Genomic DNA, 15,505 nt, shown 5'->3' with positions numbered 1-15,505 from the left:
TTGTTTTTCTTTTCCTGTCTTACTAACACATAATCACCAACTTGTATCTCGCTCTTTTTTACATTTCTTCTATGATCAGCGTATTCTTTATTTCTTTCCTTCTTTGTTCTTTCGTTGTCTCGAGCTTCTTTGTGTCTATTAATGACTTTCTTCCGCGTTATCACTGGGATCTTTCCTTTTACCGTTCGATTAAATAATAGTTCTGATGGTGGTACACCTGTGCTACAATGCGGGGTTGTCCGATATTGAAGGAGGAAACAATAATTCTTGTTTCCATGGTCGTCCTTCTACCTTGCTGTCTTAATGCCTTTCCTAACGGTTGCATGAATCTTTCTACCGTGGCGTTCCCTTGAGGCCAATAAGGGGTTGAGAACTTGGTTTGAATGCCAAGGGTTTTCATATATCGTGCATATTCGTCTCCATTGAACGGAGGTCCATTGTCCGATATGATTGTGTCAGGTATTCCATGGACAAGAAAATTTTGTCCAGTTTCGGAATTACAGTTGAAGCTCGTGTGGATGAACGATCTCCACTTTGGGAATCTTGAGTATCTATCCACTACGACTAAGAGTATTCAGATGTAGGTAGTGGTCCATAAAAGTCTACGTGTACGACACTCCATGGTAATTCTGGCATTTCTGTCATGCGTAAAGGCTCTGGTGTTTTGGTCTACCTGCAGCCTGGCATGCTGTTCGATTGTGTCCTTTACTCGATTATCAATTTCCGGAAACCATATTTTCTCGCGAATTAGTGATTTCGCCTTCTCAATGCCTAAGTGCGTTTCATGCGCAATGTCTATTGCCCGTTGTTGCAAAGCAGCAGGGACAACAATTCGCGTTCCTCTCAATATTATGCCGTCTGTGGTGGTTGTCAATTCATTCTTCACTGTTTTGAATGGTTTCACTACGGGGGAATCCCATTTGTTGGTTTTGATTGCGTCACGCAGTTCTAATAATGCCGCGTCAGCATTAGTTGCATCAAGTATTTCCTTTAAGGGACCTTCATTGCCTTAGGAACACTGTTTTGAGTTACGAAATTGATGTACGGTTCTGTCATCTTCTCTTGTTTTCGCTTACTTTCATTGGTTGGATGACGAGAAAGATAATCCGCTGGGTTGTTTGCACCTGATTTATATATTATCTTGAACGCATATGGTTGGAGGCGAAGTACCCATCTTTCGATACGTGCGGATGTTTTAGCTGTACGCTGTCCATATATTATTTCTAGAGGTTTATGGTCTGTTACTAATGTGAATTCACTACCAAATAAAAATAGATGGAAGTGTTCAACTGCCCAATTATCGCTAACGCTTCTTTTTCCGTTTGAGAATATCTTTTCTCAGTGTCGGTCAACGCTCGGCTGGCATACGCAATGATCTGCTGGTTGTTAATGTCACCTTTTTTGGTTTTTTGGGACAAAATCGCCGAAACTCCTACTGGGCTTGCGTCAACGACTACAAATGTTTCCTTCGTTTTGTCGAAGTATGCCATACATGGCGCAGTCGCGAGTGTGTTCTTTAGCTTTTCAAATGCTTTTGGTGTTTTTGCGTCCACTCAAATCGAACGTCTTTTCTTGTCAGTTCACGCAGTGGAGCGGTCAGGGTTGCAAAATCTCTAATGTATTTACTAGAATAGTTAGCCATACCAAGAAGGCTTCTGGTTTCATGCGCATTATTTGGCTGAGGTGCGTTTAGTAAATCACGACTCTCTTAGAATCAGGTCTCGTACCTTCTTCCGAGAAAATTTGTCCGAAGAATGACAACGTGTTTCTTAGGAAATCGCACTTGCTTTGGTTTAGTCTCAAACCTTTTATTGCAAGACATCTATCAAGATTGGCGTCGTGCTCAGCTCTTGTCGACCCAAAGACAATGATATCGTCCGCTATGTTTTTTACGCCTTCAAGTCCTTGAAGTGCAGTTTGGAGAGTGTATTGGAATATTTCCGCGGCAGCGTTAGTACCATAGTTCAGTCTTTTGTATCGATACAATCCTACATGCGTGCTAAATGTGGTCACATATCTAGACTGTTCTTCTAATTCTAACTGGTGATACGCTTGACTCAAATCGAGTTTCGAAAAGAATTTAGTTCCGTTTAGGGCGAAACTCACGTCATTAACTGTTGGTATCGGATGACGTACTCGTCTTATAGCTTCGTTTGCGAGTCTCATATCAACACATATTCTAACCTGTCCGTCTTTTTTGGGAACTGCCACAATGGGAGAAACCCATGGTGTGGCTTCGTTTTCCGGAACTTTCTCAATGATATCTTGTTTTTCAAGCTCAGTTAGCGCATTTTCACTTTCTCTCTAATATGATATGGTATACGCCGCCGTGGCTGTGCTTTCGGTGTTTGGGTTTTATCAATGTCTAGTTTAATTTTCTGCCCTTTTAATTTTCCGAGTCCCGAAAACACTTTAGAGTGCTTATGGATGATGTTTTCAAGTGCTGTATCCTTTACTGGTGCGAGTTTGTCTATATGCAAGCTAACAAGTCCGAGGTCTTGGGCTGTGGATAGCGAAAGTAAATTTCCACTATTTTCACCTTTTGCTACGTAAAATGTTGCCACCGAAATCTGCTTCCGTGTTTCTATAACCGCTTCGAATTTGCCTAAGAATTGGACTGGTGATTTCGTATCGTGTGCAAAAGCTTTCGTGCTTGTTCGATCTTACGTCTTGCATTTTGTTGAAAGTGTTACGATCAATGACATTTACTGTCGCGCCAGTGTCAATTGTTATTTTAAATTTGGCCCCGCTTACCGTTACATTGACTTTGCTATTTTCTTTCTGATCTGTCATTGAATATAAATAGTCATCGTCCGAGGAGTTTGGTTCCTGGTCTAATGTTTTTAGATTCTTGGGCTTATACTTCGTATTTGATCTATATGTTTGATTTCGCAGTGTCCGCTGTTTTTGATTTTGTTTTCCTCGACAAACATTGGTGAAATGATTCGATTTTCCACAGTTATTACAGGTTTTGTCTTTCGCTGGGCATGCTCCTGTGTGTGGATAATTACGCCCGCAATTTCTACAAATTACGCTAGTACTAGGTTTTTGTTCTAATTTATTTGTCTCACCGTCTTTTGGTTCTTTTGATTCGATCTGTCTTGCTTGATATGTGCTCTGTTCGTCACGCCGTCCTTCTAACATCATGGCTTTTAAATCAAATGTAGGGTCTCGCAATGCTCGCTTTCGTATTTTCGATGAATTTCCGCCTATTATTATTTGTTCCTCAATTTCAAAATTAACGTCTCCGAATTCACATGTTTCTGACATTGCATGTTCTTAGCCTTGTATGAAATTGGTCTAAGGTCTCGTTGTTTCCTTGTGTTTCCTGTCTGAATTGATATACTTCGTACCTTCGATTCTTTTGGGGATCGAAATACGTCTTCAATTTTTGCTTCGCGACGTCGTAATCTGCGTCTGTTCCAGTCTCGGGGATTTGCTTGAAAATCTCTCGCACTCTTGGTCCGGCTTGGTAGAGTAACAATGCTCGTTTTCTGGTTGCATCCGTAATGCTACTTGCCGTTAAATACATCTCAAAGTCTGCTTGCCAATTGTTCCATCTTGTGGCTAAACTTGTGCCAATTTTTGCATTTGGGGAAAATTCTGGCATAGGATTTATCGTTACAGATTGCATGATCTGTATTGCCGGTTGTTGTTGCGGTTGATCTAGCTCTTCGGCCATCGTTCAAGTATTATTATTTTATCTTCGTCGCCAATATAATGTTCTTTTATATCTCGCGAGATCGTACGATCGTATAATAGACATATATTTTATTCGCTCCTTTCGCTTCGGCTACTTGTCAACAACTCTATCATAATCGCTATATTTAGAATAACCTTAATTCCCATGTGGGCGTGTCCTTTATGTTTGTTAACATTACTATAGACACCAAGGCCAACATCACCATAATTCATCATGAATGCATGTGCGCGCGAAGTATCTTCGCATTGATGATAAAATCAGCCTTTGCCTATATATCTGTTAGCTTTCAACTTGTGCTACGATTCTTCAGACATCAAATGTATGCACAGAATCGTCTTTCAATACTCTTTTATTTAAGGAATCTTGCTAAACAAGAGTCATATACGAATCTTTAAAATCGACTTAGCCGCGCAAAGAACCGCACCATGAAACAGAAAGTCGGAACAAAATTCAATATTTTCTTCCACTTGGCGATCCATCTTTTCGTTAGGAACATATGTATAGATATTTAATAATTTTGATGAATACTGGCTTAGTCGCGACTGTAAGAAACACAGCTTCTTCCTTGACGAGGCTACCTAACACTAGTATTTTTACGCCATGCTACGAATCGGTACTCTTTTCTACGTCACAAACCACAATATGGTGGAGCAAAAGTTCGCACAGGAAGTGGCAAAAAACGCGACTTTGGAGAGCTATAAAAACATTTTGAGAAAGCCAATTTTGATTCTGTTTTCAGAAATGAAATCAGGAAAGTAAGCACTTTAAATTGAGCTAATAAAAAAGGGGGTCGAAAATTTCGTTGCAGTAGCACTTTAAAATATCTTGTTAATAAATTCATTGGTACAAAAATTAAAAATAAAATATTTCAGATGATGGAAACGGAAAAATTATTCGTGTTTCCGAGATTTGTAAAGTAATCACAGCAATCGTTTAGTTTGATAACGAAATATTACCAGAATGGCACAATTTGCATGTTAGTCTATTAACTTTGTATCTAGGCAAGAAGACGGAAATAAATAACGACAGCTAGCTACTAAATTCATACTAGCATTACTAAAATGGCAAAGTTTAGTTTGAAAATGTTTTAAAATGCACAAAATACGGCCGTGCCAATTATTGTGTACTTTTGACGGTTTTTACCCTACTAAAGGCTGAGAACTAGTTTCGTTTACTATTCGGGGCAATCTTACTTCCGCCGTGATTACTTCATCGACAGAACATACAGCATACAACCATATTAATTATATGATACAAGTTCATACAACAAAGTGATTGAATGGCTATAACTAATATTATTGGATAACTAATAATATTATTGACGACATTCATTTCATGATTGAAGATTAGTCTGGAAAGAAGACTACAAGGGTTTTTTATCTAAATTATATTTGTTTTATTTTAGGTGCGGTGTCGACATCGTTGGATATCAACTATTTAAGGTAGGAAGTTAATGAAGAACCCTGCTTAGTCAGTAATTTGTTCAATACTACAGAACTGAGACGCAACTAATAATCATGGGACTATCGAGTATCATATTTGTGCGAGGCATATTGTGTGTAGCAGTGTTAATTAACCGTAGAGACCCAAAGTATACCTAGAATAGCCCTAGAATAGTCAATAACAAAATGGCAAAATCGAGGGTGCGTATTCATACATTCGTCTTGTATCCCCGACTGATTCCCTTTTAAAGACGATTGTTTCAGTTACAGTTTATGAACATGAAGGTATAAATAATACACACTTTGATCGTACAGTTGACCCTTTCTATGGTGACTGGTCTAAACCCCTTAGCTGTTGTGTTGCTTAGAATTTTGTAAAGTCTTTTTTAGACATATTTTCGTTTCATAAAAAACTTGCCAATATTTCAGGGCTAGCGTAGCAAGTTAGCAAACAGCATTTTGAATTAAGAAGTGCATGTAAAGCATTCTTCCTTCGTTTGTTTGTCGATCATCGATACGCGATATACAACCGAAACATATAGTTGGGCTAGATTAACGTTAGAAAACCAAAATTGGGTCGTGTACACTGATATGTTATGCTAGTACATTAGATAAAGCCGTGAACTTTACTTAAACAGTTAAACTGGAACGACTATTCGGCTGCTATCTCGTCTGCTTTCTCTTCACTATAGACAATCGCGCCGACGTAAACAAAGAAAAGTGACTGGCAATGGTCTAAATTGGGTAAAAATTGGCTCCAAAGATAGCTGTTATCCTTCCAGAGCCGATTTGACGAAAATTAGATTGTGCTGCCGCCGGATAGTGATTTTTCCACAATTTTAAACATTTGGTGCTAACAGTAATTAGTAACTTGGTTTTCAGGTTCCCATCGCGCTTTTTCGAAGACGACGGTCAGGCAAGATGATATGACTTTGTTATAAGCACCAAAGAAGATTGTAAACAAATAATATAAGAATGACTCAACTCAAGGAAGATGATAATGTTATGATGTCCCAGGCTGAGGACAGCGACGTAACTTCAAGCTTTACGGAAAACAATAATATCGCTTCGTCCGAAAATAAACAAGCCCAGTCTGTTAATAAACAGAAAGAAGTTGATGATGAACTCCAAGAAAAAGGCATTCAAAATGAAGAATGTGATGGCGGTGAGAATTAGAACAAGTGTCCTATGATAGAAGTAAAAATCCTATCCTCTACTAACTCGGACATTTTGATCCGGACCGTAGCTAGACCGCTCAATTGAAGGCCCCTTAATTAAGCTTCTGGCTACGGCCCTGACTTTCATAGTCCGCAGGAATTGGTCTAGGCAATTGCGCTCACCATTCGCTATTTTAAGGCAAAAGCGATACTAAATAATTAATAAATTAATGAATATCATTCAGCCTATTCAATAATTGAACTTGATTAAGTATTTATACCCTATAGCCGTTGACATATTTTGAACTTTTCTATCATTGGATAAAATGTTGCTCGTGCTGAAGGAAAAACTATATTTAGCATACTTTGTACTTTTAAAATTTAAGACAAGCTAGGGTGTGCCTCCTTGGAGGTGTATGGCTCCACCCAACAAATCCCTGACGTGAACGGATTTAGGCCTTGTTTGGGAGAAAGCTATAGATAGGTATTTTTATTAAAGTAACAGAAATGTAACAGTTTACAGCCGTTTTTTCCAGACGATTATATAACTTCACCTCTTCCAGAACTCAATCATGCCTGCGTTATGCGCGCCTGTTTTGACCACATAAACAAGGGGCCCAAAAGCCCATAAATTGTTGCGGAGGTCTCACCCGGAATGAAATTTCGTTCGCACGGCCCGGTTGTTTATTTTTCATCTTATTTTGTAAATTGCTTCTCTCGGTAAATTGCATCTGAATGTTGCATAATTATATAGGTATTGAGAAGAAGCAAGAGGCAAGTGGAAGCATAAATGTCTACGAAGAAGCGGGAAAACAGAACTTTTGGGATGAAATAAAAAAGCAAGTTGAATGTGGTAAAAACAAGGAAAATCGTTGGAAGAAGTCAATTCTTTGGCGTGCTTTTCAGTTTAATCCAGTAGATCAAAAAATTGTTGAATATTTAGTTGATCATGGAGCAGACGTTTATTCCCAGAACGAAGATGGTGAGACATTTCTGATGATGGCGACAAGGAATGGTTTACTCGATCTTGTTAAGTATTTTGTTCGAGTTAGCCATAAACATAATTTCCTAGACGATAACAAAGATCTTCCAAGTACATTACAGTCAAAAATGGCGAAAAATCGCGCTAAGATTTGTGGTGATCTTGTAAATTGTAAGGATAAGTCAGGAAAAACCGTTTTGCATCATGCTGTTAATGTTGCCGAAATAGACATTGTCAAATATTTAGTTGAACAATGTGGCGCTGATGTAAACGCAAAAGATGACGAGGAATGGACAGTTCTGCACAATGCTGTTACTAAAGATTCGCTAGAAATAGTGAAATATGTTGTGGAAAAGGGCGCTGATGTAAATGGACGGGATACTGAAGGGACGACAGTGTTGCATGCCGCGATTAGCAAAGGTACGCTGGAAATGTTGAAATATCTTGTTGAAATTGGCGCTGATGTAAATGGAAAAAAGAAGAACGGGTGGACTGCGCTGCACGTTGCGGTTACTGAAGGTACGCTTGAAATGGTAAAAAGTCTTGTTGAAAAGGGCGCTGATGTAAATTGCAAGTACATGGATGAATGGACGGTCTTGCACTATGCTGTTTGTGAAGGTACACTAGACATGGTGAAATATCTTGTTGAAAAGGGTGCTGATGTGAGTATCATGAAAACTGACGGATCTACTGTGCTGCACTATGCTGTCACCAAAGGTACGCTAGAAATGGCAAAATATCTTGTTGAAAATGGCGCTGATGTAAAAGGAAAGAATACTCACGGGTGGACTGTACTGCGCAGTGCTGTTAGTGAAGGTACACTGGAAATGGTAAAATATCTTGTTGAAAAGGGCGCTGATGTAAATGAGAAGGGTATTCACGAGTGGACAGTGCTGCACGTTGCTGTTACCGAAGGTAAACTAGAAATGGTGAAATGTCTTGTTGAAATCGGCGCTGATGTAAATGTAAAGGATATTACCGGGAGGACAGTTCTGCACGCTGCTGTTTATGCTTTCACCAAAGGTACGCTAGAAATGGTAAAATATCTTGTGGAAAATGGCGCTAATGTAAAAGGAAAGAATACTCACGGGTGGACTGTACTGCGCAGTGCTGTTAGTGAAGGTACACTGGAAATGGTAAAATATCTTGTTGAAAAGGGCGCTGATGTAAATGAGAAGGGTATTCACGAGTGGACAGTGCTGCACGTTGCTGTTACCGAAGGTAAACTAGAAATGGTGAAATGTCTTGTTGAAATCGGCGCTGATGTAAATGTAAAGGATATTACCGGGAGGACAGTTCTGCACGCTGCTGTTTATGAAGATGTTCTAGAAATTGTGAAGTATCTTGTTGAAAACGGCGCTGATGTAAATGCAAAGGATACTGACGGATGGACAGTTCTGCGCACTGCTGTTTATAAAGATGCGCCAGAAATTATAAAGTATCTTGTTGAAAACGGCGCTGATGTAAATGCACAGGATACTGACGGATGGACAGTTCTGCATGCTGCTGTTTATGAATATCCGCGAGGAATTATGCGCCAGAAGGATTTTATTGGGAAGACAGTTCTGCATTATGCTGCTACCAAAGATGCGCTAGAAATTGTAAAGTATCTTGTTGCAATGGGCGCTGATGTTAATGGAAAAGATACTTACTTGAGGACAGTGCTGCACAGTGCTGTTACTAGAAGTACGCTAGAAATGGTGAAATATCTAGTTGAAAACGGCGCTGATGTAAATTGCAAAAGTGCTGATGGATCGACAGTCTTGCATACTGCTGTTGATATGGGTGCATTAAAAAAGGTCAAGTATTTAGTTGAACAAGGTGCTGACATAACAGTTGAAAGTAAAATTAACGCTCATACACTTGGTACTGATATTCTGGAGATGGCTGTTGTGCACAATTCAGCTGTTTTGGTCAACCTTTTGCTGGAAAAGAACGTTACTGTGTGCAAAGCTCCAACATTTTTTGTTGAAGGAAGACAAATGAGTCTTTATCAATGGAGTGTTCACTTTGGTCATGATGAGATTGCAACTATCCTCGGGCGCTCCGTAAAACATCGTGAGAAAATTCAGATTTTGAAAACAACGAATTGCAATAAGTTAGACAAGGTAATAGTTGAAAACATTTAAATGAGTTTATGTAGCAATTGACTTTTGTGTATATAGGAAGTTTACCATCTTCATCGTGTCAGCTCGACTATGCGCTTTTCATAACCAGAAATTGGGGACAATAATTACCATAAAAGTTCATAATGCCAGGATTTCGCAATCAAAGATGGCTGCCTTGTTATTATAGAATTATATAAATGAAATTAAAGCAACTTCTGTCTTACATATTGCAGCAGCAACTAAATTAATTGCGGAAATGACATTACTGGAGAACCTGTTAAAGGTAATATAAAAATATAAAAAAATGTCATAACAGTACTGAGTTTCATCCCTTCTTAAATCAAGCTCCGCAACTGCAATATGTAAGACAGAAGTTGCTTTAATTTCAAATATTGTCTCCTGCCTTATATGATTCTATAATAACAAGACAGCCATCTTTGATTGCGAAATCCTGGCATTATGAACTTTTATGGTAATTAATGTCCTGAATTTCTGTTATGTAGATTCTTTAGACATGCATGCAGTGCCATAATTTAACCCGCAACGAGACTGTACGCAACTCGCTTCGTCTTTCAGGCTCCGTTGGCTACGTTAGCGTGACATACTTGCCTGAAATTCCGAATAACTCACATACAGTTACACTGTAAATCTCGGGGTGTCACCAGAACACCAAAATCAGCGTAAATTTCCGCAACAATATGAACACTGATATTGTGTTTATTCACACACGGATTTTGTGTTCTAAGGAAATATGTATGCAGCAATATGGACACCAACTTGGTGTATAAATATACACTACGAGAGTAAACTTACTCTTATGAGTTCATTACCTATATTGAATAAAATTATTCAAGAATTATTTCATGATGCCGAGCAGGATATCAAAATTATCCTGCGATTAGCCAAATTCAATATCAACTTTATCTTCCACTGTTCTTTCTATTTTCTTCACTAGAAAAGAATTCGAAACGAAACGAGCAGATGCCAACCTCGTACCCAAGGCCTTTTTGCAGGGGGGAGGAGAAGGCCCTGGAAAAGGCTGCCCACGTGACTCAACATTTTTTGCAGTATTCGGATACTAGTCACGTGGGCAGCCTTTTCCAGAGGCTTCTCCCTCCCCTACGAGAAGGTCCTGGGTACGAGGTTGAGCAGATGCCATTTAAAGAAAACAACTTTCCTTGCCTTTTTGAAATTCACGCGAATTACCGGTAAAAATACACGGGCACCTACAGATGTGATACTTATTTGTCATATGCACATGCCGTTAGCTATACACGAGAATTAATTTGCCTGCATCACTGCCAGACACAAACAGAGTCATTCACCCAAAAAGAATAAGAATAAGAGAAAATAATAGTTTTTACAATGTATAGTATTTGAATCATGTATCTGCATGTGCTAAAATATTCTGCAGCTAAATATTGTGTTGATTTCAGATTTAGATATTTACTAGCAAGTTTTTATTGAATCTAGGCTCTATTTATCAGGGGCCGGTTGTATCAAGCCCGTTTAGTTTAAACGGTGGATAAGTTCAAAATAGAAAGCAAGTCTGTCGTTTTATGCAACAAGCAAACTAAAAGTTTTTGACCTTAATACAAAGATACTGTTTACAACTACATGCATATTCAATGCATAATATTCAAGTTGACTTATTCAAGAGAGATGTAAGAGTGTTATTTAATTTTGACTTATCCACCGTTTAAGCTTAACTGGCTTGATACAACCGGCCCCAGAAGGCTTAAAATTCTTCGTTCCGTCCATAGATTGAAATACCGATGCAGGCTTTTGTCGCAAACAATCAATTCCAAATTGGCGGTGGTGGTTTTTCTTGTGTCTATGTTGGTCTCATGAAAGATGGGAGTGAAGTTGCTGTTAAGAGAATTTTAGTACAAAGTGAAGATAAAACAGTCGAAAACGAAAAGGAAATCATGAGTCTTATTGAAACTGACAAATCTCCGTTTATAGTGAGCTATCGATATTTTCACCGGGACGACATATTCATGTATCTTATTATTGATCTTTGCGAAGAAACGTTGAGGGAACTTGTTCATGCATCTAGTAATGAACATCTACAAGAGCGTGGTCCACGAATGATTAGGGAAATTCTATCAGGACTTCAATTTCTTCACGGCAAAGGAATATTACACAGAGATCTAAAACCATCAAATGTCCTGGTTGATATCGAAGGTCGCATGAAATTGGCAGACTTTGGAATAAGCCGCGTTCTAAATGACGATGAAACGACAGTTGAAACATTTGCCAAAGGTACTCCTGGATGGATGCCACCGGAAGTAATTAAGGCAATAGACAAAGACGAAAAAGGTCCGTTCAAAAAGAAATCGGATATGCACGTCGCAGGTATGATTGCCTTCTTCATCTTAACAAAAGGTGAACACCCTTTTGGATCCAAGTTAGATCGAATGAAAAATATTTTGAAAGGAAGCTCTGTGAATTTGAAGAAACTTAGTGATCGCAGAGCTCGAAAATTTGTGGCGTGGCTGATTAATCACAAGATTGACAATAGACCTTATGCCGAGGAAGCGCTGGGGGACTCTTTCATTAATGAATATTGATACAGTCAAAACACAGAATTTTTCTACGAAGATGAAGCCAACGTTATTCGAAATTATCGCAATGTCTTCACTATACATTATCAACGCGGAGTTCGTAAAGAAAAACAATTATCTTGACTTGGCATTTCATATTCCTGAATTTCACAACATGGTATTCTTTTGTTGTTGAACTGGATAAATCAAAATAATTATATTTACTTTTGTATGCGTCTTTTTCATGTGTGCTGTAATTTAGCTCCATTTATACAATTAATAGAGGATCATCTAGCCAAGTGGACAAACTTGTACAAAGAAAAGTTGGTTAACCTGATAATCATTGTATATAAACGTTGGTGAACTGCTCGTCTGAATATGAACGAAGTCCAATTTTTGGAAATAGTTTGTCCAGTTTTAATCGGTTCCTAGTGTAGGCCTAGTCGGTTCATCTTCGTTCCCAGGCCTTTCTCAGTATTACGTGCAACGTTATTACGGGAGAATGTGAAGGGCTTGGCACGGGGACGAACTATAATGAGGATGGCAGGGAAATTCCATGCGATGTAATTTCTCGGTGTTTATCGATTCAAGGAACATTTTAAAGATTGTGTGTTTACCGTAATTGCGTGCTCAAGTCAACTTTACACTCCACGCCTAAAAACCACATTTGAATTTATTTGCTAATTTACCTTTCTAATGAAAATGCAGGACAGTTGATTACCATTCTTCAACAATTCTTGTTAATTAACGGCGCAAAACAATCCTGTGTGTGTGTTTGTGTTTGTGTTAGTTGTTTAGGGCGAATCTGCACAACCACGGACTTAGTTAGCCTGAAAATATATATAGAGAGTTTGTGAGTCAAACTTCACGAAAACTTGTTCCATTTGTATGTATAACAGCATAGTCTACTGATAGACCAAATGATATACATTCATAGTCTACTGAACTTTGTGATAACATTTACTGGTTTATTATGACATTTTAATATTGTAATCTCTATATAGATCATTAAAATTGAAGAACAATAACGAGTCTCCAATATTTTAAAGAAGATTTTTGGAAAACCAGCACCCTCAATCATGCCAGCTGCAGACTTCAGTTTAGTATTTGAGTACAACCTGTAGGTTTGTTACATGCTACCATGCATGTAGTGGCGTCGGCAGCATCGATTAGTGTGGTGGACATATTCATATATTCATGTTCACAGACCGCAAAAACATTCAATTCCAGAAAAGAAGTGAATAATGTAAAACACGAATAAATGAATATGTCCACCCCACTTATCATGCTGAGTACGCCACTGCATTCATGGAGCAAGGCTGACTTGAACGCCGCCCGATTATATTTTGCCATATCATTTAATGGCTCGCGCAGACAGGGGTCTGGGCTTTAGTCCCCCGACATTTTTTGGCGGCCAAAATTATTGAAGTAAAAGTCAGCTTTAATTAACGTCGGTTAAAGAGTTACTTATAGCAAATTGAAATTTTACTGGGGTTTCTATTTAGGACTTAGCCCCACTCTCTGACACGCTCCGCGGGCCCTGTTTATTTGTTCGCTTGTAACTTAAACAATTTTCATCGGGCAAACTTAAAAGTCCAAATACACGTAGAGCCAGACAGACACATTTAGGAACGAACATTAAATGTTTTGCTGTAATTTGTTGCAATATCGTTTTCTGATATAGATTTTTCCTGACTTTACATGATCTTAAATTTCCAACATTTTTTTTATGTGGGTTGTTTTGACAGAATATTCCTGATTTTGAATCACACTGGAAAAATCTCGTTTCAAATCCATGCAAAATCCATATTTTGGCTAATTGAACCTTCAAGACATAATGCAACTACAACTAATGTTCATATATTCGCGCATATTTTTTACGGGCCTGCTAACCCCACCCTCCATTGAAGGCCCCTGAACCAACTTTAAGGCCTAGGTTAAACGTCGCATTTGGTCGCGTCGAACAGGGGCGTAGAAGCATCAAGAGATTAGGGGGAGGGGGCATCAGCTTCCAGGGGCAAATTTTGTTTAATAAAAAAGGCAGCTGAAAATATGTATTAGGACGGTTTGATTGCCAAAGCTGCAAGGACACCGCTAGTGTGGTTTATATTTATGCTCTAAAAACGATTTGGGCATGTGTAGGATTTTAAATAGCATTTGCAGCTACATTAGCTTCGCCGAAAAAATTTTCATCACAAATAGGGCACCTTTCGTCCCTTGAAATTTTTTTTTTTGGGGGGGGGAGGGGTACATGCCCCCTGTGTCCTCCAGGTTCCTTCGCCACTGGCGTCGAATAGTGCAATTCGAACAATAGATAATGATATGGTGATGAGCTTAGTGAGGTGTATCGTCTCATTATCTAGGCCTGAACGAACTATTATAGGTTGTTTAGTGATAAGCTGCTAAACACAAGCGCAGTCTTACCTTCAAAAATATACCGTTTATGCGTTAAACTTCATCCAAACAAAGAAACATACTTGTCTTAATATGTTGTTATGCATTTTTAATCTTTAAAAACATGTTTAAAATCTTCAGGAGATTGTCCGTTAAACCTGACCTAAACTTTTTCATGACATGGTCTAGTCGACATTAGAAATTCAAAGGAAGCGCCCGTTCTAAGCGCCTTATCTCTATATATAGTACTAAGCTAGTTCGAACGGCGCCTCACCCACTCATATTTTTCTATTTCTTTATCTGTCGATGTGATGATGTAAGATGGCTTAAAAAGCACTTTCCGCAAAGAAGATTGAATTGCTGTACACGAAAATCGCCTCAAGCGAATACCCTAAGAGACTTTTGATTGTTTGTCATTAGGAAGAGAAGTCACCTGATTGTAAACATGTTTATTACCAGTGATCATTCCGGTTGTGTTCGTCATAGTTCAGTCCTTCAGACTTGACGCGCTCGCTTTATCAGTCACTATTTTTTATACTGGAGAGACTGCACGATATCAAGCATTTATCGCATTCTAAAGAGTGTGATAGTTAAGATTCTGAGGTGCATTACCTTCATAGAAGCCAATCCATCGTAAACATCACCCAGTTGTTTCATATTTCCCTTTCAGATTTCCAAGAATTTTCGAAGCAATTTAGCGTTAATTCTCTTTTGTACTCTCCCAGATCCTAAAGACAACATGAAACTATAATCGAAGTTTTCTTGTAAAATAAGTAATTGTTATACAAGAGTGAGGTATTTGAGTACATGATAAGGCCTATTTACACTACACGATAAGTTGTATGCAATTATCATTCTGACAAATGCAAGAACTAATCTTCATTCAATTTAGTTCAGGTGGGAATTTAAAGTGTCACGCTGGTACGTGTGTTCGTACGTTGACATACGCCAGGGTACGAATCATATACGACAAATCGCGTAGTGTAAATGGGCCATTAGCAATCACCATGATCGTCACCACAGCTAGTAAGAGCATACTGGAATTAGTAAAATTGCAAAGTTTGGTTTACAAAATGTTGTGAAATGCAGAAAATACAGCCTTGTCATTTTTTGTGTATAGTCGTAACGCATGCAAAATTATTTTACTCATTTGGCAAAGTTAATGTATTAAAA

General features: G+C 38.5%; 1 protein-coding gene across 2 annotated transcripts; it reads left to right on the top strand.

Annotated features, from left to right (window-relative positions):
* Nucleotides 1-5,106: 5,106 nt before the first annotated feature.
* Nucleotides 5,107-12,899, top strand: LOC114541462 (serine/threonine-protein phosphatase 6 regulatory ankyrin repeat subunit B-like). Of its 2 annotated transcripts, XM_028561383.1 has the most exons (4): nt 5,107-5,145; nt 5,838-6,310; nt 7,057-9,392; nt 11,156-12,899. In XM_028561383.1, exons 2-4 carry the CDS (start codon nt 6,121-6,123, stop codon nt 11,963-11,965), a joined length of 3,336 nt encoding a protein of 1,111 aa, XP_028417184.1. In that variant the 5' UTR covers nt 5,107-5,145; nt 5,838-6,120; the 3' UTR covers nt 11,966-12,899. The 2 variants fall into 2 exon arrangements, with proteins under 2 accessions (XP_028417184.1, XP_028417183.1); XM_028561382.1 differs by lacking the exon at nt 5,107-5,145 and having other exon boundaries at nt 5,394-6,310.
* The last annotated feature ends 2,606 nt before the right edge of the window (nt 12,900-15,505 follow it).

The sequence above is a fragment of the Dendronephthya gigantea genome, unplaced genomic scaffold (genome assembly GCF_004324835.1).
Source record: "Dendronephthya gigantea isolate DGI-Jeju-01 unplaced genomic scaffold, DenGig_1.0 000292F, whole genome shotgun sequence".
NCBI classification, from domain to species: domain Eukaryota; kingdom Metazoa; phylum Cnidaria; class Anthozoa; order Malacalcyonacea; family Nephtheidae; genus Dendronephthya; species Dendronephthya gigantea.
The sequence above is the reverse complement of the archived record's forward strand: the minus strand, read 5'-3'. Positions and strand labels throughout refer to the sequence as shown.